Raw genomic sequence first — 25,757 nt, forward strand, 5'->3', positions numbered from 1 at the left:
AAGGCAGCAGGTCCAAACCCAACCTTGCCTGTGATGAGTGGCAGATACTGCAGTCTGCCCCAGGGAGTGGGGCTAGATGGTGACTGGTAGTAGCCTTACAGTGAGGTGAGGTGGGGTTAGTGGGTGGGGGTTCCCCTGGGAAAGGAGACCCAGAATGTGTAGGTACTGTCAGGGGGCAGCACCCAGAGAGAGGGGCACTGGGGTCCTGGGAGGGACACAGTGCCAGTGGCAAGGCAGATTACCGGCCTTCAGAGTGTGCTCTGGAGCTGGGATGAGCTAATTCCCGGAAGAGACCAGCAGGAGGCGCTGCAGGGGTGAATCTGACCCCTTACAGTCCTAGATGAGGTAGTTTTTTCTACAAAGAAGCGTTTCATTCATAAAAATTCAACCAGCTCAAGCCAACAGCAGAGCTCTAGGCTGGCATAGACTCTGGAGATACCCCCAATGTCTCAGGGCAGAGGCACTTCCTGCAGGCGGGGAGGGAGGCATCTAACACTAATGTTTTGCCAATATTGCACATTGCAGCCTCTAACACAAAGATCTGCATTCTGAGACAACTGCAAGTTGAGCCCTCAGCCCCCATGGTGTATAGTCTGACCCTCCCCTCTTGATGCAGTGCCTTCAACAGCAAGGCAAGCTCTTCACAGGTGTGACATTATTGACATGAACTGTGACCATATAGATCATTGTTGCGACCAAGGTCCTATAGTTGCACCAATTCTTATACAAAGGAGGTCAAGTAAGGTATCTATGAAAAGGTTATGATTATGCTATCTGTATGCATGTATCATTTTTGTATTTAAAGTCATAAGTATTGGCCCTATACCTGTTTCAAATGTTGGCTCCTGGGGTAACACCCACAAAGTAATCAGCCAGATATGCCATGTAAGATATCTGCAAAAATGTTATAATTTTCCAGATATGATCATCTTGTTTATATGTTTGTATCCCCTTTGTATTATGAGTTATAAATATGTATGTCTGTATTTCAAATTTGTGCTATGCTTCTGGATGACACGTCAGACAGTTTGGCATCAGCAATGTCTGGCCTGCTTGATGGCCTATTAAGGACCATCAGCTATACAACTGACCCATTGAGAGAAGGCAGATATACCTTATAACTCAGCAAGGCATGCAGGGACATGCCTATGGAGAAAACTCTAAGACTTTCAAGCCATGTGCTGGGCAGCTTATGTTTGAAACAAAGGAAGCACAGGCTGCATGGCAAGAGATTATAAAGGGTAGCTGCATCTTCTCCATTTTGTCTTCAGTCCTGCTTCTGACCTCTGGAGGAACTGTGCTTGAAACTGAAGCTCTGAACAAAAGACTGAATGACCCATCCAAGCTGGGATGTTTGTACTCCAGAGACTTGATTGGTTTAAATCAGCAGTAATCCCATCAAGCCTGAACTAAGAACTTTGCAATTGTTGTATGTATTTGATTCCATTTAACTAATTTTAACTCATCTATATTTTTCTTTATGAATAAACCTTTAGCTTCTAAAGGATGGGCAACAGCGTGATTTGTGGGTAAAATCTGACTGATATATTGAGCTGAGTCTGGGGCTTGGTGCTTTGGAATCAAGAGAACTTTTTTTTCTTTTACTGGGGTATGGTTTTCATAACCATTCATCCCCATACGAAATGGTGCTGGTGGTGATACTGGGAAACTGGAGTGTCTGAGGGAATTGCTTGTATGACTTCTGGTTAGCCAGTGGGGTAAAACCAAAGTCCTCCCTGGCTGGTTTGGCGTGCCTTAGTAGTAAAGGACCCCCAACCTTGGGCTGTGACTGCCCTGCTCTAAGCAATTTGTCCTGAATGGATATGCTCAGTTGTGTCCCGTCAAAGGCTGCTTTGTTACAACAGGTCAGAGCATGACAGCACAGTTCTGCCTCCTTCCCATTGATCAGCTAGGGCCTTTGGGCCAGCTCCACAGAACTTCCTGGTGCAGATCTGCTAAGTGTGGGGGCCAAGAAGCTATGCTGTGTTTAAGGGATGCATTGACTTTCTTTTTCTGGATACTCAGACAGGCCGGAGGGTCTTTACCAAGCATGGTTTGTGAGATGGGGAAGGTGATTGTCGGCCGTCCAGTCATCCTCCAGCGGCTGCACAGGTAGGAGAGGTCTGTCCGCAGCATCTCAACGATCATCTTGTTGTCCAGAGCCAAGTAGAACTGCTGCTGATCGATGAACTGCAGGGGATGCAGGAGCAGAGGTGAGCATGAGAGGATGAAAGCCACGAGGACTCAGACTGCTACTGCAGCACAGGGAGAGGTGGGAAGTGGACCATTCATGGGACAAAGGAGCAAAGCTAGAAAGGGCTTCTGCAACAGCACAGCAAGCGGGTCAGTCTGTTGCCATTGATTGGTTCTAGGGCATCTGCAGGATTTAGGGGTCTTACAGGTGGCATATGCTGTAGGCTGCATGAGTGTAAGACAGGCGATACTGGAGAATCACAGAGGCTGTATGGGAGAAAGCAGTCAACTAGCAGGTCCCACTGGAAATCCTTTCTACATAACCTGCCTGGAGACTGACCATCCCAGATTCAAGACTCCTGCTTTAGGCATGGTTGCCAGTTCTCCAGCTGATAAGCAGCTGTAGGAAGGTGCTAATGCTGCCATACAGGGATGGGAACCTGCTTGCTGCCACAGAGTAATTAACCAGGGAATCGGTGGCAGTGACACTTCTGGAGAGAAGAGCAATGGGCACTGCTGAGTAGCATCCTGCTGTAAGGGGAAGTGCCCTTCCACTGCATTTCTAGCAGCTACTGTAGTGACAAAGCACACATATAAACAAACAGACCAGATTTCAACAGCTCTGTAGCAAGGCATTTAACAGCAGGTGCTGCATACACAGACTCAGTTAAATCGCTGTTAGATGAATGCCCTCATGGGGGCAGCAGAGAGGTCACTACTTTCCCACACAGTCTGCTTCTCTCCCCTCTTACCTTCACACCACCCATCAACATAAGTCATTAGCTCAAGAGACACAAGCGTAGCTGCTGTATCATCTTGGGGATGGGAGCTCTGTTCTCTCCTGACAGCCTCTGTTTGTCTACAGAGCTGCAGATAGTGGTGCAGGCTTCACAGCCTCTCCAGTATGCTTAGCCCTGATGTAGAGAAGTCACCTGCTGCAGCAAGAGGATGACCTGCCTCTGTGCCCATGCAACCCTCAGGCTCTGTCAAGCCTGCCAGCCTGAGGGCCGATTTTAATTGCCTACCTACTCTCTGCATATAGGAGCCATGAGGCAGCCTGATGCACCCTGGCTTTTGATTGTTGCACTCCTAGGCTGAGCTGGAACCAGGGACCTAGAAGGTGGAAATTTCCCTGCTCTATTACCAGTCCCTCTTGGCGCTCTTAAAAAGGAGGAAACGAAGAGATTTTAGTGCTGTTCCTAGGACTGGCTGAGCGAAGAGACATTTCCTTCCATTGCCTATGCAGACACTGCTTTTATGGTAGGGTCCACGCAGGAGCTGGACTGCTGCCACGGATCACTTCCTTTAAAAAAACAGCATTGAAGCACCTGCTATGGAGAAACTGACAGGTTTCCATGGATTGGGTCAAGATTGGCAGGCTCCAACTCTGACTTCGTGCCTCTTTGAGAGACAAGGTAGGTGGACCAGCCTTTTATTGGTGAGAGACCAAGAGGAGCTCTGTGTGGCTTAATCTTGTCTCTCACCAACAGAGGCTAGTCCAGTAAAAGACATTCCCTCCCCCACCTTGTCTTTCTAATACCCTGGGATCCATATGGCTACAACTACACTTTACAGTTTGCAGCATCCTTTAAAAAGAAGCCTGTGCTTCGAGCCCTAAAGGCCATGCACCTACCTGGTTGGAGCTGCACCACTTTCACAGCATGGTCATGACACACAACTCAGCTGCCACACTGCCCAGCCACCTACCTGGGGTGTAAAGGTGAAGATGTTCTTTCTGATGTCATAGAGCTTGGATGTGCCTAGGACTCCCATGTACCGGAAGGGTCGTCCACTCAAGTTCATTCGCTTATTGCGACCTGGGGGAAGAGGAGAGGTCCATGCCTCTGTTACTGAAATGCTCTGAGAGGAGACCTACGACAGGACATTTGGGCAAGAAGGCTCAGGCTCAAAGGCAAAAGTTGCAAAGAAACCCACTTGATCCAAGAGTGTTTCCAATAGTGATAATCTTGTCCCTTTTGGACAAAGCTTCGGTCCGAGAACAGCTCCCCACTCTGGATGTGCTATGCTGCACCTTAGGCATTATAGCCTATCCGAGCACTAGACTGGGATTCTGGAGATTTGGGTTCTATTCCTGCATCTGGCCTGCTGGATGATCTTGGGCAAGTCACATGGCTGCTTTATGCCTCAGTTTCTCCATCTGAGAAATTGGGACAATACTGCTATAAAAAAGTACTAGAGGCTCATTATTATGCCCTGTTCCAACATGCTTCTTGCACTGGAGAGGAGTTAACATTTACAGCCCTCCCACTGGATGAGGCTCTATTGTTATCGTTGCAGGGGAAACTGAGGATTTGTAGCTTAATTGAAATCCAGCTGCTAGAACTACCGTATGCTCCCTACTTACACGGGTCCAGCCTCCCGTTGCAAGCTGTGCTGGGATCCTTTGAACTTCTAGGTCCCACACTGCTTGTACCAGGATGTTTGAGTCCCTTGTTAATATACTGGCACCACTGCATAAAGGCTTTCCTCACCAGCATGCAGCGAATCTCAGGCAGTGGGGTGCGCAGACACATGCAGTGGGGAAAGCTATTTGCTGTGTGAATGAAAATGTGCGCTCAGAACAGAAGAAGGAGGCTGTGTGATGCACTCCATATGTTTTATGGAAATATGCTTATGAATGAATGATGTAACTGAAATAAGCTTTATGCAAAAGGTCTCTTGTAAGATATCATAACCAGGGGAGGGCAATGAAAATGATTAGGGGGCTGGGGCACATGACTTACAAGGAGAGGCTGAGGGAACTGCACTTATTTAGTCTGCAGAAGAGAGGAATGAGTGGGGATTTAATAGCAGCCTTCAACTACCTGAAGGGGGGGGTTCCAAAGAGGATGGAACTAGGCTGTTCTCAGTGGTGGCAGATGACAGAAGAAGCAATGGTCAAGTTGCAGTGGGGGAGGTCTAGGTTGGATGTTAGGAAACACTATTTCACTAGGATGGTGGTGAAGCACTGGAATGGGTTACCTATGGAGGTGGTGGAATCTCCATGCTTAGAGGTTTTTTTAAGGCCTGGCTTGACAAAGTCTTGGCTGGGTGATTTAGTTGGTCCCGCTTTGAGCAGGGATTGGACTAGACCTCCTGAGGTCTCTAACCCTAATATTCTATAATAAAGGTTATAACCTACTGAATATATTCCTCCTATTTGTATGCATGTATCAGTCTTATATCTGAAGCTAGAAATATGAAGTATAACTCTGAAGTCCTATTGTAATTATGCAAAGCATGGGCCATTAATGGTGGTTTAGAATCTTGATGGCTCCCATTGACTAGGACAATTGGTTGTAAATCATTTATTTACCTGCATGACTTCCTGTGTAAGTGTGGGCCAACCCAGGCAGCATGGAGACAAGGGGGTCTTAGTGACATGTGACCATGTCATAGGATACGGGAATCCATCTTAATTCTTGTCCCCACCCCCACCTCAATGAAAATGTACAAGCACAGACAAGATTCCTGCCTTGTGCCAAAGCTATAAAAGGGAGGGGAGCAGGACAAAAGGGACTGCCAGTCATGAGAACCCCTGCTTTCCACCTGAGATGTCTGCTGGAATGAACAAGGACTGTACCAGTAGAAAGGATTGGGCCCAGACTAGGAAGGAGCTGTGACAGAAGCTTATTGGAACATCTTTGAGGGTGAGATTTTACCTGTAATCAGTTTTAGTGTTTTAGGCTTAGACTTGCATGTTGTTGCTTATTTTGCTTGGTGACTTGCGTTCTGTCTATTACTTGAAACCAATTAAATCCTACTTTTTATACTTACTTAATAAAAATCACTGTTTATTAATAAAGTGATTAATACCTAGGGGAGCAAACAGCTGTGCATCTCTCTATCGGTGTTATAGAGGGCGGACAATTTGAGTTTACCCTGTATAAGCTTTATACAGAGTAAAACTGATTTATTTGGGGTTTGGATCCCATTGGGAACTGGGTGTCTGGGTGCTGGAGACAAGTAACCTGCTGAGCTGTTTTCAGTTTAGTCTGCAGCTTGGGGGCCTGGACCAGACCCTGGGTCTGTGTTGCAGCAGGCTAGCATGTCTGGCTCAACAAGACAGGATTCTGGAAGTCCCAAGCTGGCAGGGAAAACTAGCTCAGAGGTAATTTCAGCACATCAGGTGACAGTCCCAAGGGGGTCTCTGCGACCGAACCCATTATAGGCAGATTTCCAAGAAGCTGAAGGCTGTCTAGCAACATGGTTCACAGGGCTTTCAGGGGCAGCACTGGCTGGAGCTACACAAAGCAGAGGTTGGGATAGGACTTGAAGTCTCCCTTCCCCATGCCATCCCTTCAATGCCCAGCATCTTGTTCAAAACAGGTCCCTTCTAGAGATCAAGCAAGCAACACAAGAGGAGACTGCTGAAGAGTGAGTAGTCTCCAGAGGGGGGGGGAAAAAAAAAAAGTGTTAGCATTAATTCAGACCTCCCTCACCTGCATTCAACTGGCTGTAGGGAGAGGGGACAGGTCAAGGGCTCAGGATGATAACAGGGCTCTTGTCTTTTTGAAGTGTTCCCTTATTTCAGTGGCTCTCAACCTTTCAAGACGATTGTACCCTTTTCAGGAGTCTGTCTTATGTACCTCAAATTTCACCTCCCTTGAAAACTACGTGCTTACAAAATCAGACCTAAAATACAAAAAACTGTCTCAGCACAGTGTTACTGACAAACTGCTGACTCATTTTATCATGTAATTATAAAGTCAATCTGAATATAAATATTGTACTTACATTTTAGTGTAAGCTATATAAAGCAGCATAAACAAGTCATTGTCTGTATGAAATGTTAGTTTGTACTGACTTTGCTAGCGTTTTTTCTGTAGCCTGTTACAAAACTAGACAAATATCTAGATGAGTTGATGTACCTCCTGCTAGAGCTCTGTATCCCCAGGGATACATGTACCCTGGCCCTATCTAGGTGGCAAGGGAGTTCAGACTCCAATTGACCTTTCACCCTCCATGCCCCTTGTAAGACTTTTGCCCCATGAAAGCTGCCTGGACAGTGAGAGGGTATGGAGCCTGTTGGAGGTCTGCATGCAGGAGCCCAGCACCACAGCATCTGGGCTACAGGCTCCGCACTGGAGGTTGAGGTTTTTAAACGAGAGGAAAACCATTTCCATCGATCTATGGCTCTGTTGCAACTTGTTATAACAAGATCTAGATTTGGAAGCAAGCTTGACCAATGTGGCCATATTGACAGCAGCCTGGAGATAGACATTGGTGCTTGAAAGAGGGCTGGGGGGGGGGGGGGAGGAAGAGGAAGAGGAGTGTGTGACGGGGGTATAGGGAGTTCTCCCAAGAGTCCTTTGCCTGCTAAAGGAGCACGGTTAGAAGGTGTGCAGGGACGGTTAGAGAAAACACACCTGTGTTCAGTCAGGAAAGGGTTACTGGCAGCCTCAGGACGTTCAACAAAAAATGGGGAAAGGGGGGGTGGAGAAGAGAGCTGATAGGGGTGCTGCCACAGCTGAGACACTGACACAAGACCCACTGCTCTGCTGGCCATTAGCGTACATTGGAAAGTCAGACACAGGGAGGATCGAGTCATTTCCCAAGCTGCCTTTCCCTGTCCCATCCAGATGTTCTATCACCCCTGCCCCAGGTGCATAGGCAAAGCTCCAGCCACTCACCTAATCTAGCATAGATGTGGCTGAGGATCCGGGCCGGCTGCACTCTGATGGGGTAGACGTCAGCCACTGTCTCCACCTCAATGCCCTGCTTCTTCAGGATGGCCTTGATGCCGTCTGTCTCTGCTAGGATGCACACTGGGTGAGGGTGGAGAGGGCAGTATCAGCAGCTGGAGATCTTGGGCCAGGAACTTCACTGCTGAATGACCATTCCCCCTTTGTGGAGGTTGCTCTGAGACTGGGTGCAAGTTGCTTGGCGATGACTGCTTGTGTTCCATCATCGTTAGGGTCAGCACCCATCCCAACTAACCTGCCACCTTAGAAGACAACCTGGGCTCTCCGCCATGAGGGGTGGGGGTTTGAGACCCATCCCCCTGGCAGCAAAAATTGCCACGTGGAAGCTTTCATTGCCCAGTGGACTGGATGAGAGGTCCAGGTTAGCAGGTGACAGAGGTGAGAGCAAGACTCATCTGGATATGAGCCAGCAATGGCACTGGCAGGAGGTCATGGTTTAAAGGGAGCATTTAAATTTCTATAGCACCTTCCATCCTGAAGGACCCTTAAGAGCTTTACATACTTAAACAGATTCCTTTATATAGCTCCCATGTCACTTCAGCCACTGCTGAAATGTAGCCACCTCTGTGGAACAACACAGCAGTTGGCTTAACTGAAGGGAGACAAGGAATCTTTAAATCAGAGTCCTGGCCCCTTCATTCTCAGAGTGCCATCCAAAAGAACAGCATCTCAAGCAGCAAATCAGGCTGGGGCATTGGCTCAGCACTGACTCAGCAGGGAGAGTCCCCACAACAGACACACCGACACCTAAGAGGTCTTCCGATCAAGTATTGATCCGAGTTGACCCTGCTTAGCTTGAGTGATCTCACAGGATCAGAGAAACTGTAAGGGGGAAATGTTACTTTTGCCATCACCTCATGGCACTGCTCACCACCTGTATGAAGCCTTTCAACCCCCTGAAAGGGCAACCAGCTGCATCACCCATTGCCAGACGCAAATAACGTCTGCCAAATCAAATCAGTTACCACATCCAGCGTGGTGAAGCTGCCAGCCCTGCTGGTGGGCAGGAAGTCATCCTGCATTTTGCAGCCAGAGACTGTTTCCATCCCCTCTTGTGTAGCATACCTACAGCAACCTGTAACATCAGACTGCCATGCTCACCTTGGACTACCACATCCGGCTTTGGGACAGTAGCAAATCTACGATTCAGGGGATCAATTTCACCTGGAGCCAGAAATCCCTATGTGAAGAAATAGAATTCCAGAGAAAGAAGAGATTCACAGAGAAGACAAGACGGGATCAGATGGGAAACCCCCATCTCTCAGGTTCAGTTGATCAGCATTACAATGGGCTTCTAAAGCCTGCTTGGAAAAAGAGCTTGGAAAAACCTCTTCCCCTTTCTGGTACTCATGGATGAGTCAATTTGGAGCCAGATCCTCCTTCACCCAGAGTTATTTTGCTTCTTGGAGGGACTCTGAGTAATGAGCACACTCTGGCCAGAAAGAACATTTCACTCTTTAATCCCACCGACCCCCCCATTTGCTATAGTTTTGCAGGAAGAGAGCTCACCCAGACAAGGTAATTCCTAAAAGCAGGCCTGAAAGATGAGTAAAGTAGCCACGAGCTGCAGTGGTCACAGTACAGCGCACTGCTATGCTGAATAGCGGCCTCTGGATGCTGACTGGAGATTTCACTATCCTGGCAGAGAGGATGGTGGGGTGGACGATGATACTTAGACGAGCCTCCAGACACTCATGAGCATATTTCAGAAAAGGTTGCTCACTCAACACACCAGCCAGCAAGCGGGGGCAAAGTGCAGTGACCAGAAGAAGAAAGGCTGGAGATAGGCCTTGGGTAGAATGCAACAGAACAGGCTCATGTGTGTGTCAGAAAGGCAAGTGCTACTCAGAGGCAGATGCAGAGAGTACCTAGGAGTAGGGCACTACAAGGAAAAGCCACAGATTCCATGAAGTTATGGACAATTCTTGCAAGTTTAAAAGATTGTCCGGGCCTGGTGCTAAGCTCCCACAGCTCCCACTGACCATGGTGGAGGCAAGAGCGCTCAGCAACTCAATGTTTAATGCAACAGGAACGAACACTGACTCCTGAGCAGACAAATACCTCAGCGACCACAGCTGCTAAATTTGGACTAACCAGCAGCCAAGCGTGAGAGGTGTGATCTCACCTCTGCCATCAGGCACCCCAGGATGTAGAGAGACTGGCCCCACATGTGGGGCAGCTTGCCCATAGGGATTCGGTCAACAGTGTGGGGATTCACATACTCCTCATCCATCTGGAAGGGAAAAAAAGTGTGAGATCAGGCAGCCAATAGTGGCTACTGCCTAGGAGATGCTGCAAGGCACTAACCCACTCCCCAGCAGGGAACGTTTCTAGAACTGCCATCACATACCTGGGGGGGCCCTACCTTATTGGGGTGGGGTGTTACCCAGGCAAACTTCCCCTCCTATGCCCTGAGGGGAGACCCCCCCCCCCACCTCCTCCCAGTTAGCTAGGGGCGGCCAATACCACACAGTCAGGGCCTCCCAATGCAAATCTCTTGGAAGCAGCTAGAATTTCCACACAGCATTGTAGCAACATTCCCATGGATCTTCCTGGTTTAGCACAGCAGAGTTCTTAGGCTACCAAAGGATCCCCAGCGTGGCTGTGGCATCCTCTCTCTTGGCAGCTGAATGCTGACTTTAAAGACAATTGATACATTTTAAAGTACCTGCCCCCAGGAGATCATAGCTGTCCCTGGCATGCCCCTTCCTCCCTAGCTGCTTTCAGCCATTTGGTTCATCGGGGTCAGGCAGACAGACCTAGAGAGACTGATGGGGGAGGGGGCAAAGTGCAGCCAGCAGAGCTTAGAACACTGCTAAAGCACTACCTGGCAAGGCAGGTGCCTCAACAGCAAGCGACACCCATTGGAACAAGCGGCGTGCGCACAGTGAGTGCTGCAATGAGCTGAAGGGCATGGAGGTAGATGGATTTGTGCTTCCCAGCTGGACATGCTAGCTACGTCCACACTGCAGCTTGGGGCGAGCCTGCCAGCTCAGGTAGACAGATTCGTGCTCAGCTGCAGTGCAGATGTACCCACTCCACCCTGAGGAGAGCAGACCTGGGGTTGGGGGGGGCGGGGGGGGGAGGGGGGAAGAAGAGGTTGGAGCCAGCTGTTCTGACCTCAGAGGGAAGGGAGCACACAGCGCACCCCCCCTCCCCCCCAGTGCCTCTCATGCTTGTTGGGAAGGGGGCACATTAACCCAGAGAACTGGCGTGATGGACATCCCCTCAACCCACAGGGCAGGGGTCACAGCAACCCCCAGCTTCTGCCCAGTCTTAGTCCTGAGCAGGAGTGGAGCACACTGGAGACGAGACCCAGCAAGCCATGCTCACCCCACCCAGCCCATGTGGAAGGGGAAAGTCAGCAGGGAGATTCCTGCAGGGATCAGGCCCAGCTGTTCTGAGCCTCCAGCCGGGCAGGTGGACAGCAATGCACAGGTGTCTTGGATAACAGCTGTCATCACTCCCCCTCCCCACTTTGGGCACTGGTAGAGGGAGCATCTATGGGGTGGCAGCACGAGCATGAAGCAGGGGAAGGGAGATTGGATCCCTTTTGACTCCTACTACCTCTAATGCTTCAAGCAAGAGCCTGGGCCCTGGGCGTAAGGTGCAGCCCTGTCACCCACCAGCTCATTTAAGAGGGAGCGGGGGCCAGTGACTGTGACAGGGCAGCTGCTGCCCAACAGGGCTTAAGAGAAGGCACCTGGGCCACATGCCCAGTCTTGTCTCCATCTCACTCTGTGAGAGTGGGAGCTGCCTGAGGCCAGGCAACAGGCAGAAGGAACAGGGAGTTGCTTGAGGGAAAACTGCAGGAGACCCACCGGAAGAAAACTGTCGGGAGCACTGGCTAGACCTGGGGGACCCTACCAAGGGGCCAGAGAGCTTGTGGCAGAGGCAGCTTGGTCAGTGCAAGCTGGGCCCAGAAGCAAGGGGTTGATTCTGGAGGGTGGATCCCAGGAGCAGAGGAGGCCTCACAGGTTGGGAGGCCTAGGAGACTAACATTGCAGGGTGCCCTTTGGCAGAAGACCCAAGTGGAGGGAGGGCTGTGGGAGGAGCCCAGCAGCACAGGGTTGGCCCTGGAGGGAAGTTCCCCTGAGCAGGGTGGGGCACACAGGTGAGGAGCCCTAGGTCAGTGGAGCCCCTCTCACAGGAGACCTGACTTGGGGCTACAGGAGAAGGCTGAGCCTCAAGGCTTCAAAGCTCATGGGAGAGCAGCAGGTCTGGGAACTCTCAGCGGGAGGCCTGGAGCATGGGTCCCTAGGACAGGGGAATGGAACTGGGACTGAGCGGTTAATGACTCGTGTGGGTGACCTCTGAATGGGATTGAAGAGCTGCTGTGCTATGACAGTGTTTTACTTTGGGGTTTGGGGAGAAGCTGCCTTTTACCATGAGGGATCTGCAGACTGTGGCTCTTCACATGAATAAAAGGGTTTGAATTTGCTGCTGAGACACAGACTGTGAAGGGGAAATGGAGACAGGTGTGTCATGCCACAGCCTGCGGTTAGGGAAGTGCTCAAGATGGAGGCTGCCCTGCTACACTCACCTTATTGGGAGGGACACTGTACAGCTCTGGCACCAGGCGAACTCCATTCTTCCCCTTGATGAGCACGCCTTCGAGGGCCTCCCTGTACTCCTGGACCTGAGGGGGAAGCACCACAGGGAATCAGCTCCCAACACAGCATCCCCAAGGGCAGAGCTCCCATCACCTCCATATTGGTGCATAACAAAATTCATGTGGTGGGGTGGGGCTGAGGGGTTTGGAGTGTGCTCACGGATGAGGCAGAGGGTTTGGGTGCAGGGGTGTGAGGGCTCCAGATGGGGGTGCAGGCTCTGGGGTGGGCCCAGGGATGAGGGTCTATGGGCTGAGGCAGAAGGTTGGGGTAAGGGCTCAAGCTGGGGGTGTGGGCTCTGGGATGGGGCCAGGGGATGAGGTGCAGGCTGCCCCAGGGCTAATAGGGGAAGGGGGGGGTGAGAGAGCGCGAGCACGCGGTCCCCACAGTGCATGCCTCTCCCCCTCTCTGGCTGTGGCAGGTCCTGGCCAAGTGGGCTCCCTGAGCACCTGTGCAGCACTTAATAGATTGCTGCATGGCCATGTGGCTTACAGGGAACTTAGCCCCAGACCTCCCCACTCCCACCAGAGCAGCTGTGATTAGAAATGTGCATGTAAGTGTTAAATAGCAACAGGCAGCACTGATGTGCTCACTCTATGCACACAGGAGAGCGCAGGGGTTGTCTTTCTCTTCTGTTTGTATGGGGCCAAGCATACTGGGGGGCCTGGCCCATGACTGGCCTCCTAGGCACTACAGTAATAACAAACACGAAGGCAACCCAGCAGTTCTGAGACCCCAGGATAACAAAGCAGGGTGCACCTGGAGTGGAGGAGATTGACAAGGGCACCCCAGGGGACTGTGTTTAACAGCAAGCAATTCGCTTATTTTTCCCCCTTAAAGCCAGGCTCCCCTCCCCAACCCAAAAGTGCCCCCTCCATCCCACACCTTACCTGCTCTACGTTGCCGCTGAAGATCCCATCAATAATGAAGTAGGTCCAGAACAAAGGCCACTCGCACTCAATGTTCTCAAAGAGCTTCAGCTCAGCAGGCTCATAATAGAGGCGATTTGGGTCCTGTGCAGAGATACGTTAGGTCAAGTCACGCAAAGCTACAGCTGGAGACTTGTTCTGGCCCAGTGGCCCAACCCCCTCTCCCTTCTGAGCCATCCTCTCCTGACTGCTTCAGCAGGTGGGTGCTCACATGGTCATGAAGTGCTCCAGCCCTGGGAACTGTATCCAAAGACAGGGGGTAGCTGCCCATCATGCATGACTGCATAACACAGGTTTATAGAGCAGCATGTGATTTTACACACACATCCCAACATCTGTATCATTTTGGATACAGGCTACAGCTTTCCTATCTCCCCAGAAACTGAGACCAGTCAATACCTATGTCATACATAACCATATAAATTGCTATTGTATAGCTATTACTACAGCTTACATCATTATTAACCCAAGGGCTGGAATGCTGCTAGCTGGAAGGATCCCCAGACTGCTATTTGCTGACAAGCTATGAAACGTTTTTTTCTCAAGCTGGGAAGGATCCAGGTGACACAGGCTACATTTTATGGCTATGCTATAAAGAATGAGAACTCAGCCCTGAAAGAAGATCAGTAGGGAACATGCCTGCTAAAAACTGTAAAGTTCACCCTGAAATATATGTGATAGCAGCAGAGTGGTGAAAGTCAGTGCAAGGAACACCGGTAGATTTGCTATCCAATAGCTTCTGTTTAAAATGTGTAAGTATTCCAGATACTGTTTACAATGAGTGTATTAAACGTTTACTTAGAAACCACAGGATTCCCTCTGTTGGCAGCTGACTGGTAGCGGTCATTAATATCAAAGCTCAAGGTTTTGCATATAATAGCTATGAGCCTCACTCTGTATAATGTGTTCCCACAAGGCCCAGAAGAGACATCTCTGGCCTGGCTTTGGCAGAGTTAAGCTGAGATGCAGGAACGGGGAGTATAGCGGAGCTGTACATAATTTACCCCCAGCATCTGTTATGTAATTGTTACAAATGCACACAGCTTCAAAGCAAAAGTCCAGTGGGGAGGAGGAGGGTCCTACAGAAACCCCAACGATGGTGAGGAGCAGGGTTCCATCTTTCACAGGCATTCAGCTGTATGATGGCAGAATGGGGTTGCTAAAGAGGAAGAGGAGGAAATGAGCTTCTCCCAAGCAACTCTCCCACTCCTGGAAGGTCATATTTCCCAGGGGCAAGGGTCTTCACAGACACAGATCAGTATGGAGCTCAGTGCTGGTCGCTGACTTCTCCCAGGAGGCCCACCCACTGTTCAAGTGCTGCTAATCTTGCCCGAGCAGAGCAGTGGGAGGATTGGGAAGAGGCTGAAGGCCCTGACTATGCAGGACTCCTGCAAGAGATGGCAGGTCCCCCTCTACCTCCCCTGGGGACATTAACCCAGGAAACATGCCCCATCCTCACAGCAGGCCCCAGTGCCAGGTGGCTAGATATCATCCCCTAGCAGCACTGAACAGCAAACACTCCTCCTCCCCTTCCATAGCCCTCAACCGCCAGGGTTCCCTCTGTGACCCAATACTGCTGCTCCATTGGCCACTGCACGCTGGCTCTCTTGGCTGTGTTATTAAGTGGAAGCTTTAGTGATTCCTGAATTAAAGGGCTCCTCCATCGTCCCCTCCTGTGCCAGACAGCCTTAGATGGACTTCCTTTAACCTAAACCATCTCAGGGCTGATGTTTTAAGTGTAGTAAAAGGAACTCTAGATACCCCCTGCCACTTCATCAATCAGGCAGCTGCCTGGTGCAAAGCAAAGGAGAATCCAGCCAACAAACCCTATAATACACACCTCTCTAGGGGTCCTGTACCCATCTCGGAGAAACCGGCAGCAGCCATAACGCCCCTGGAAGAGAAAGGGGAATTCACTTTGGGACAAGGATCCATTCCTCACTGCTGGATACAATGCAGTTACAGTAACTACAACTTTAAGCAAGGAGTTATGTTCCTGAAAAGTGCTACTTCAAGCGAAACGATGTTAAGCAAATCCAATTTCCCCATAAGAATTAATGTAAATGGGGGTGGGGGGGTTAGGTTCCAGATCTAATTTTTTTTCCCCAGACAAAAGGGAGACAGCATGGCAGAGAGAGAGAGACACACACAGACAGACACCCTGTGTGTGAGAGCACGCATTGCCCCTTTAAGTACGCTGACCCCACTCTAAGTACACTGCCCTTTTAAGTAGATCAGCAAGTTGAGACAGCAGCTGTTGCCAGCAAGCTCCCCCTGTCCTGAGCCCTGTCATGTCAGTCATCCCCCCCGCCACCCCAGCTCTCTGGAGATGGGGTAAGCAGGGGGCAGGATCGGGGGGATGGGGACACCCTGACATTATCACCCTTCTTTCCTCCCTCCCCTACCTCCCAATCCCCCCGCACAGCCATCAGGAGGCTCCTGAGAACAGCACCAAGGCAGAGGGCAGGAGCAGCAACCAGCAGTGAAGGAGGGACAGCTGAACTGCTGGGCAACTGATAGCCTGCTGGACGGCTGCCACACAGGGAACTTAGGGGAGCAGGGAGCTGATAGGGGGCTGCCTGTCCACCCTGGTTCCAAGCCCCCACCAGCTAGTTCCAACAGGCTGCTCTTTCTGCAAGCAGTGGACCAAGCAGGTGGCTGCCAAACAACGTTATAAGGGAGCACTGCGCAACTTTAAATGAGCATGTTCTCTAATTGATTAGCAACATAAGAACAAAACATTAACCGGGAAGACTTTAAGTGAGGAGTTACTGTACAGCAGAGTTAGAGTGTCACTAAAGAACAGCCACCCAACATACAGCCCGCCATGGCTTTCAGGCCTCCTTCTCACCTATCCCTCCCACCCCCTTTCATTGTCCTCTCTTCTTAGCTGTGCACCAGCCAAGGTGGCTCACATCGGTTTATGTGTCAGTATGGGGCTGGGATTACATCCCTTACAGCACCTCCACTGGCTACCTGGCCAGGCTACAGTAGCAGAGCTCAACGACCTGTAGGTTCTAGGAGAAGGGACAGGTCTCGGGGAGGTTGTGATAAATGAAGCGGGGGTGGGGGGGGGAAGCTCCCTTTGATGGACACGCAACCAGCCAGTTAGCTGTAAAGTCCCTCTTAGTGGCTGTTCTCTGCTTACTTTACCTGTAAAGGGTTAACAAGGTCCCCCAGGTAAAGGAAAAGGAGTGGGCACCTGACCAAAAGAGCCAATGGGAGAGCTAGAACTTTTTAAAATTCAGAAAAAAATTCCCTTTCTCTGTGTGTTGTGGTTCTCTGGGAGAGAGCAGAGATACAGAGCAGCAATGCTGTATGCAGCTTTAATCATAGATCATCAATTCATACCTCGAACCTACTTATCTGAAGCCTCAGATATGCAAGTAAATTAGGGAATGTCTAGAAAGATGCGATTAGGGTTATTTCTTATTGGCTTGTGGACTCCTCTGTGCTAACCCCAGATGCTTTTGTTTTACTTGTAACCTTTAAGCTGAACCTCAAGAGAGCTATCTTGATGCTTAATTTTTTTAATTGTTTCTTTTAAGATCTAGCAAAAAGCCTAAGCTCCAAATGTATTTCCTTTCTTTTTGGGTTTAATAAAATTTACCTTTTTTAAGAACAGGACTGGATTTGTGTGTTCCTAAGAGGTTTGTGCATGTTGTTTAACTAGCAGGGGGAAAATAGCTAATTTCCTTTGTTTTCTTTCTCAGCTCTTCCCCGGAGGGGAGGTGAAAGGGCTTGAGGATATCCCATAGGAAGGAATTCCCAAGTGCACCTTTCTGGGTTCCAAGGGGTTTACATTTGGGTGGTGGTAGTGTTTACCAAGCCAAGGTCAGAGAAAAGCTGTAAACTTGGGAGTTTAATACAAGTCTGGAGTGGCAAGTATTAATTTTTAAAATGCTTGTGGGCCCCCACCTCCTGCACTCAAAGTACCAGAGTGGGGAATCAGCCTTGACAGAGGTGTTTGTTCCTCTGATTTCTCTGTTGGGGTAGAGCCCTAGCAGCTATTCCCTGTGCCACTGAAGATTAGTAGGGCCTGCAGTTCTGGACAGCTCTCCTTGAAAGGGCCAAGAGCAGCCTAGAGAGATGCTTACCTGCAACTTTGTAATGATTTCTTGCTTAGTTATCTCCACCAGCTCACTGTCCTCCACGGCAAAGGCAGGGTACGAGATGACTGAGAGGAGGCTGGCATCAATCTCCTTGGAAGTCGAAGCCCTTGGCAGCATGGAATGGAGAATAGACTAGGAAGGAGGAGAAACACGGATACCAAACACTGGTCTCTGCACATTTAATAGTGCAGAGGCAATGGGGTCAGTGCTTCCACAGGCCACTGCATTACCATGTTATGGCAGTGGGGTGTGCCATGGGAATCGCAAGGCAGTTCTGGGCAGAGGGAAGAGCTAGGGTTATTCTAGAGACAGACCTGGGCCAGGAGGCTCAGATCCAAACTCTAAGAGTTCAGAGTGCTTGGACTGGAACCATCTCTAATTTATAAAGGGCTTTGACCTGGGAGAGCCCAATGGTGCTGGAAGGACTGCAACAATGTGCAGGGGGTGGGGAGAAGCAACCAAAATGGGCCAGATTTGAGTGGTGTGGTGACCCGGTGGGCCACACTGCTATGCCAACCACTCATATTTGGCTTGGCAGCTCATCTGTCATGCTTGCATGGAAGGGGATCTACCATTATGCCACCCCCCTTCAGTCAAGGGCCAAGGGGAGGACTGCATCCCCCATTGTTGCACCCCTGCCAACTTGATTTTTGCCACCCCCACCCCCACACCTCCTCTCCAGCACTCCAGGGGGAGCCACATGCCATTAGCTGCTGCTTCCTACAGCATAAACATTCTGCCTCAGCAGAGCACCAAGTTGGAGGGATCCTACAGGATGGAGATGAATCACTGGAATGAGAGACCTATTGGATCATTTACTCCACCCCTGCCAGTGCAGAGCTGTGCCCTGAGACACATCTCCCTCCCTTCAATCAACTGCAGTCAGCTGAGACAAGTGCAACACGGTCTGGGATCAAACCCACAGGAGTAAAGAAGTCAGACAGCTCTTCTTCTCTGAAGAACAAGAGCAAGACTCCAGGCTGCTGAACTGGTGGGAGGAAGCACTGCTGCTGGACCGTCAGAGCAGCACTCGTACCTGGCAATGCTGCACCTCGTCTGTCAGGACATGGATCACTGACTGAGGGCCTCCTTTGGCACCAAAGAGATCAAGTTCATCCAGGGCTTCGAGGGCTGCCTGTGACCAGGGATGGGGGAAGGAAGCCAGGCAGAGAACAGAGCACGTGAAGACAGTTGCTGATGCTGCAGCACCACACGGTAGCTCTAGTATGACAGCTACAGATCCTGAAACCTGAGCATTCCTCCCAGCCCAGGCCCCAACCTCTACCAGTGTAAGGAACATAAAGACAAGATTTGAAAGGTGACCACAGGAGAGCCAGGGGCTGGATTTGGACTTGGACTGTGGTGAGTAGGTTTAAGTACGTCGACTTCAGCTACCGTTATTCACGTAGCTGAAGCTGCATAACTTAGATCAATTCCCCCCCCCCCCCCCCCCCATGTGTAGACCAGGGGTGAGAAACTAACCTGCTGTTCAAAGGACCTCTCCTTGCTAATCTAGTGATCTTGGCCTGACAAATTTGCAAACAGTAGGCTAGGATAACATAGGAAAAGATCCATATCTCACCTTATACACAGCAAATAGAGATGAGCCTACGCACACCCCAACTGGAAATGGGCTTAACTCTTTCTTGAGACTCGGGTACTCATGAATAGCTGCTATTTAGCAGCTGCCAAGCTTGGCTAACAACTTGGGTGCTACTACTGATGGGGGTTTTATGTCCCTCTCTCACAAGCAATGAGTAGCTGCATCAGACAGGCTAAAGAGCATAGCTTGTCAATGTACCCTGGGAGGAGTTTTATTTCATCCTCCTCCAAAATCCATCTTGGGTGATGAACTGCTGAAGGTCACCAGATGTCCTCCCAGCGCCTTCTTCAGATTTACCTTAGCCATGCCGATTGAGCTCACGTTCAGCTCCGTGATTCCTTGGTTTGTCTTGTCTCCACGTTCCCATATCCCGAAGTCCTGCCATGAATCAACATCAGCACAACGGGTGAAACAGCAGTGACATAGCACAGTCAGCATCTAGATCACATCAGGAGTCACTGCACAAGGGAATGCCCTGGCACCTCACATGGCAGAGTCACAGACCAGCTTGAGAGAAGAAAGAAATCCACTTGGTCTACACTAAATAGGATGGAAGTAATAAATTTCTGTATACCACAGTCACACAAGGCAGAGAGAAGAATTCTGCAGGGTCCCAGACACCTAAAAACACCTCTATAATAGTCCCTAGCTCTTACATCACTAGATCTCAAAGTGCTTCATCTTTAAAGATTTTATCCTCCTCCCCTCGCCCCGGGAGTCAGGGCATAGCTGTTACCTCTTTATACAGATGGAACTGAGGCCCAAACAGTAACTAGCTAAGGCCACACAGGGAGTCCGTGACAGAGCAGGGAATCGAACCTGAGCCTCCCAAGTCCTAGGCTAGTGCCTAACCACTAGGCCATCCTTTCTCTAACAGGGACAGGCAGCTGGTCTCAAGTCTTGTTTTCAGTATTTGGTCTTGTTCAAATGTGAATTTTGTCCATTTAAAAACCAACCAACCAACCCACCCACCCACGGCTGGAGGTTGCTGTGCTGGCTGGAGCAGCCACCCTCGGGAGGGATGACAATTAAAGCGGATTTCTATGGGAACTAGAAGACTGCCATATTTTATTATTTTTCAAGTGACCACATCCTAAATCTGAAACAAGCACTTACCTGGGACCTTTCACCTATAGACCTCAGAGTGATGGATCCACATAACAACCCTATTTTACCGGTGGGGAAACTGAGGCACAGAAAAAACAGCAACATGCCCAAAGTCAATTAGCAGTAGAACCAGACACAGGACTCTGGACTCACACTCCAGTGCCCCTAGCCATTGGGCCATGGAAGGCTTCCATTTCAATCATTTCACCCTCCAGCCAAAAATGGGTGAAAAACATTTCAAAATTCTCAACTGATGCTGGCAAAATGTATGAAGTTTAAAGAAAAATTAGACAATCACTTGAGTGCTAGTAAACGTCCCAGGGTAATAGGCAAAAATGCACATTCAAAAATAGCTGGAGGATAGGAATGTGCATTTGGGTTATATTAGTGAAGGCTCAAGGGGGCAGACACGCAGGGTTGGGCTTACTTTCCATGCAGGATGCTTGAAAGGAAAATCTGACTGTATCCTAACAACCATTGTTCTTTGAAGTAATATCAGGGGTTTTGTTGTTTCAGAATAAACTTTTTTGCTAGCAGCATTTTCTACTTAAATCACTTCCCTTTAGTGGGTGCGATAAGAACTCTGCTGCTGTGTCACAGGAGCTATCACACCAACAGCAATTCTCCTTTGGCTCATATGGATCATGCTTTAAGCAGGGTCAGAAGGAGGGAGTGGAGCACAGCATCCCTGCACAGAGCCACTGTCAGCTGAAAGGTTCCTCTGGTGCTAATGTCCCTGACACACAGAGACAGCAGCTCTTCCAGCCCCCAATGCCCTGGCATGGAGAGGCTCAGCTCCCCAGTGCTGCTATGACAACAAAAAGCTGCTCAATATGTTTCCTTTTGCTGTTTGACCAGTGCCAGCAGTAAATTCCATACATCGGCTGGAAAGCAGATCTTCATTGTAGCCGCACAGGCATGTCACACCAGGGCTAGGAAGAGACCAGTAAGCTTTTCATGCTACGCCTATGGTCCTACACAAGTGCAAACCAACTCCCCCAACGCACACGCCCCAGAGGCCAAACCACCTCGCCAGCAACAGATGCAGGAAAACCAGCAAGCAGCAATCTGTTTACTAAGCCAACGCCTGTTTGTGGAAGGGCTACTCACTGCAGTTTTATACGCTGCTTCGATGTAAAACACAACGTTCTGTATGAAATTGACTTCGTCCAGACTGTAGATAATGTGAAGCCCTAAAACAGAGGAAAAAATCCATGAACACATTGGCTGGCAGTCAGCCAGCCAGTTGTTAGAGGTCCATTACTCTTACCCATTTATCTTATTAAAATACATACACACTCAAGCCTCCAGATCACACACTTAGATAAGAATTCAAGCAGCATGTCACTTATCTCTTCCCCACCCCCAGCCTTTGTTGAGTTCTTCACAGCCCCCCACCCCACTTGCTGTGTGTCATCCATGTAGAGACCTCAATCCTGCAATTAACGCCACACAATAAAAGCATGAGGAATCTCACGGACTTCAATGTGAGTCCTCCCACGTGGAGTAGCTTGCAGACTCAAGGCCATGAACTGTAAGCAATTTTAGAGCAGTGGCTCCTTTCCCTGTGTTCATATGTTTCACAGATGCCAGTCACGTGTTGCACTTGTAGGACAGCAGATTAGAGGCTGCAGGAACTTCATACATACATAGGGAACCAGTGTGCAGCAAAGTGCCGTTATCTTCTTATCTGTCAGTGTTCAGAGTGCACCACAAAGATACACAGAAGCCACAAGCCAGGCACTGAGCCTGCCTGGAGCCTGTGGGCACTACAAATAACATCCACTGGAGAGTTAAGCAGGCGGTTGTTTTCTCTAACATTCCCCAGCATCCTATATCTGACAGAGTGGAGATGCCACTTCAGTCCCAAATGAGGGTTACATGTACACACGGAGTCTTGGAGTTCCACCAGTTTAACTGAACTTGGGATGCTAAACTAGTGTGACTGCCCATGTGGATGCTCTCATGGCGGCTTAAACCTAGTGTATTATTTAGCATCACCCTTTTAGTTTAAACCAACCTTAGACAAGAATGGGGAGTCTGAGCCATTTAAAAACAAAGTGAGTTTCACCCTAGTGAAGGCACCAACCTGAGACCTCTGGAGGCCAGACACCTCCAGCCAGCCAGCCATCCCCAGAACAGGTACAGATCAGGCTGAAACAACAGAAGCTGCCTCCACACACTTGCCCCTGCCAACACGCTTCAGCCCAGACCCAAGCAACCTGGGCTCCATTGCACACTCAGTCCTAAGTCCATCTTCTGAGGCTGCCAATTGTGCTGGTGTCTTTTGGGCACCTGTCTCCTAGGAACTGATCTGAGGCCAAATCATCCACCAAACAGCCAACAGAGCAGCAACTGAGCTCAATCTGAACCAGATTCCTGCTGTCCCCAGCACCCACCCAATCCAAACTGACATATTATGGGAACTGCCAGCCAAGTCTAGCTCTGGGATAAGCAGGCACAGCTATGCTGGCTTCAGCCCTATTGCATCCACTTATTCTAGGGCTGAATTTGAACCTGTGTTGCCCACAGCTGCCAGTCACATGCCGTACTTGTAGGACAGCAGATTAGAGGCGGTAGGGACTTCATACAGATACAGGGAACCAGTGCATAGCTAAGTGCGGTTATCTGATCTGTCAGCGTTCAGAGAGCACCGGGGGATACGCAGTAGTTGCAGGCTAGGCACTTGTCAGCTCAAGAGTCTATATTCCCTGTTAACACAGTCAGTTCCTCCTGATTTCCCTTCGTCTGCATGCATTGCCTTTGGAGGTCCTGCACCTGCCAGTGTATCCCGGCCACCTCTGAACAGCAGCTCTACATGCTGAGCTCACTCTGCTGTGAAGCCGATGAAGGAAGCCACTATGTGTTGGTAGTGTGCCCTAAAGTAAGTGCTGCTCCACCTTCCTTACAAAGCCAACTCTAGGGCAGCACAAGTTGGCTAGCTGAGCAGTCAGGCAAGTTTCACTGTTGCTCAAGAGTCACGCGCTCTCTAAAGTGCAGGGCTAGTAAGGCTGGGGTAGAGAACTTTAGGGCTCCAAGACATCCTCTGGGGACCCAGCCCTGTACGCACCAGAAACATGCTGCAAGGAGCAGAGGGTGAATTACTTCAGTGCAGGAACAGCATATGACTGCTGAAAGCTGTTCCCTCCCCCCTCTGTGCTGTTCCCCCAAGAGGCACAGCTCAGTCTCCGCCTGTACAGAGAAACCCAGAATCATGGCTATAAGACAGCTGGTGGTGCTGGATAATACTTCTTCAGTGCCTTCCAGCTAAGCACCTCAAAGCTCTTTACACTCAGTCAACCATGAAGCCTCCCAAACCCTCTGAGGTAGGTCAGCATTATCACCTCCATTTCATAGATGGGGAAACTGAGGCTCAGATGTGAGACCCAAGTTGCCCAGGGCTGCATAATAAATCTTAGCAAAGCCAGGGACAGATTCTAGGATCTCCTAGGCTTTACTTTAAGCACTAGAGCACATTGAGGGTAACAGGTTGATAAACCCAGGAGCAGAGGAATTTTGTCAGGCTCAAGAGTAGTAGTTCACAGTTACGGACAGGGCACAGAACTGGAATTCAGTAGACCTGTGTCCTCTCCCCAGCTCTGACACCAACCCCCTTGCAGCTTTGGACAAATCAATTCCCACCCCCCGTGCCCCAGTTTCCCCACCTGTACCCCAGGGATAATAATACTTCCCTAGTTCTCAGGGAGCAGAGAGGCTTAATTCCTTAGCACCCCAAGGTGCTGCAATAACACAGCAATTAGCACCAGAGAGATGCCTAGATGCAAGTATTACCAGAGGCTGTCATTTGTGCCAACATGAGCAGGTAAATTGATGTGGCATCTAACTGCAAGTGACCCCACTGGTCATCTCCAACGACAGTGGCACAGGTGTGGGTGTTGTACTTGGCATGGAAACAGTCCTTTGGGCTCTGGCTGTGCTTGAATGCCTCCACCTTATCCACCTGCAGCATTCCATTAGAAAAAGAACAGACAGTTAGCTTCCCCAGTGCCATGCTCACAGCTGGGGCTGTGGGGTGGGCCGGGGGCACAGGAGGGATCTAGCAGGATGTCCTAGCCCAACCCTCCATGTAGCCCTGTAGGCAGGTTATGAGTCGCTGCAGAGTAAACAGCTTCAAGTTACAGGTTTCTTGGAACTGCTGCCTGCTAAGAACTGCCCTGCGAGGGGAGGGGAAAAAAAGGAGAGACTTCAACCTGTTAGGGTAGTACCACCTCAGTGGCCAGAGCGAGGTTCCTGGATAGCTCCAGGGCCCACATGCAAGGGATAGGTGTGGATGTTTCATGCATGCCAGGACTAACACAAAGAGGGGCCACTGCTATCAGTTCAGTGGAGTCACAAGTTCGTTATATGAAAGATGTGAGTTATATGGCAGCCCGGTACCCTCAGGGAGTGGGGGGGGGGGGGGGGGAAAGAGATATCCAGCCATTCTAACAGCACCAGCAGCCCCTGAGGGCAGGCGTGGGCTGGCTCTGAAGGTAGCTGCATCCCGCCTTCCTGGGCAAGGAGGATGGTGAACATGAAATAGGGTCTTTGGAGTCGGGGGGGAGGAGCAGCTCCTCAGGACCCCAAGACCTTGAGTATCCACCCAGTCCCCAGAGCCTGGAGGAGGATTCTTTCACCCCCTGCCTAGGTCACAGCAAGCCCAGTACCCATTTTTGGGGACGGACAGCATTCTAGGTTTGCATGTCCGCAACCCAAGCAGCACAGGCACTCCAGGTCACGTATGCCCACTTCAGCCACTGGTTGGATGGCAACGAGGAAAGCAGGCAGACATTTTGTGGTTCACACAGGCTGTAACTGTTTGTGGTGTGACTGTGTCATGCCAGGACACAAACACATCTATTCCACTTCTTATGCCACCCCAAACATCATGGTAACTGATCCAGTGGATAACATAGGAGAGGGCACTGGGAGACACTGCAGCATTTTGTACTTGAACTCCAGAAGGCAACAAAAAATATCACTCTGGGCCATGTTCTGAGAACGAAGGGGCCCTTAGCTCTGGCACAGCAGGTACAAGCCCAGGGGAAAGGAGGAGTCATATTAGAGCTAGATATTATTATTAGCCTGGTGTCTGGCTGGGGCTTGGCACAGCTGGCATTAGTACTGAATGGAGAAGATCTACCTGGAGGGATTGTGGGTAGCAGCCTTTCCATTTCCCCAGCTGGTGCTGTGGAGACTGCTCCATTAGGAGGCAGCTCGCTGGAACATGCTGAGGCCCAAAGGATACACAGGAGCTGGGATACAGCCACCGGATGGTTCAGAGACTTTGGGGGGCGGGGGGGGGGGGGGGGGGCGCAGTAAAAGGGAAACAGAGATTCAGAGAAGGACAGCAACAGAGACCAGGGGACCTTATGGGAACAGAGTTGTGATTCATTCACACTTGGTATCATTATCAGGGTAGAAAGGCTGAGATATTAATCCCATTTGAGACAGGAAATTCCAAGTCCATGGTACTTTACTTTCATGTCTCAACTGGC

The 25,757-nt window shown here is 50.1% G+C and overlaps 1 protein-coding gene across 6 annotated transcripts in view; it reads right to left on the reverse strand.

Annotated features, from left to right (window-relative positions):
• Positions 1 to 25,757, reverse strand: part of PHKA1 (phosphorylase kinase regulatory subunit alpha 1) — an 80,282-nt gene that overhangs the window by 37,894 nt on the left and 16,631 nt on the right. For all 6 annotated transcript variants that reach the window (XM_054040069.1, XM_054040067.1, XM_054040066.1 and 3 more), the window contains exons 4-16: positions 24,052 to 24,220; positions 21,370 to 21,452; positions 19,450 to 19,530; positions 18,586 to 18,684; positions 17,535 to 17,681; positions 15,278 to 15,331; positions 13,399 to 13,521; positions 12,442 to 12,537; positions 10,024 to 10,131; positions 9,000 to 9,078; positions 7,827 to 7,961; positions 3,901 to 4,010; positions 2,046 to 2,190 (exon numbers count right to left, since the gene is read on the reverse strand). In XM_054040069.1, coding sequence (XP_053896044.1) covers positions 2,046 to 2,190; positions 3,901 to 4,010; positions 7,827 to 7,961; positions 9,000 to 9,078; positions 10,024 to 10,131; positions 12,442 to 12,537; positions 13,399 to 13,521; positions 15,278 to 15,331; positions 17,535 to 17,681; positions 18,586 to 18,684; positions 19,450 to 19,530; positions 21,370 to 21,452; positions 24,052 to 24,220 — 1,429 coding nt within the window. The remainder of the gene's footprint in view (positions 1 to 2,045; positions 2,191 to 3,900; positions 4,011 to 7,826; positions 7,962 to 8,999; positions 9,079 to 10,023; positions 10,132 to 12,441; positions 12,538 to 13,398; positions 13,522 to 15,277; positions 15,332 to 17,534; positions 17,682 to 18,585; positions 18,685 to 19,449; positions 19,531 to 21,369; positions 21,453 to 24,051; positions 24,221 to 25,757) is intronic.

The sequence above is a fragment of the Malaclemys terrapin genome, chromosome 9 (assembly GCF_027887155.1).
Source record: "Malaclemys terrapin pileata isolate rMalTer1 chromosome 9, rMalTer1.hap1, whole genome shotgun sequence".
NCBI lineage: Eukaryota > Metazoa > Chordata > Testudines > Emydidae > Malaclemys > Malaclemys terrapin.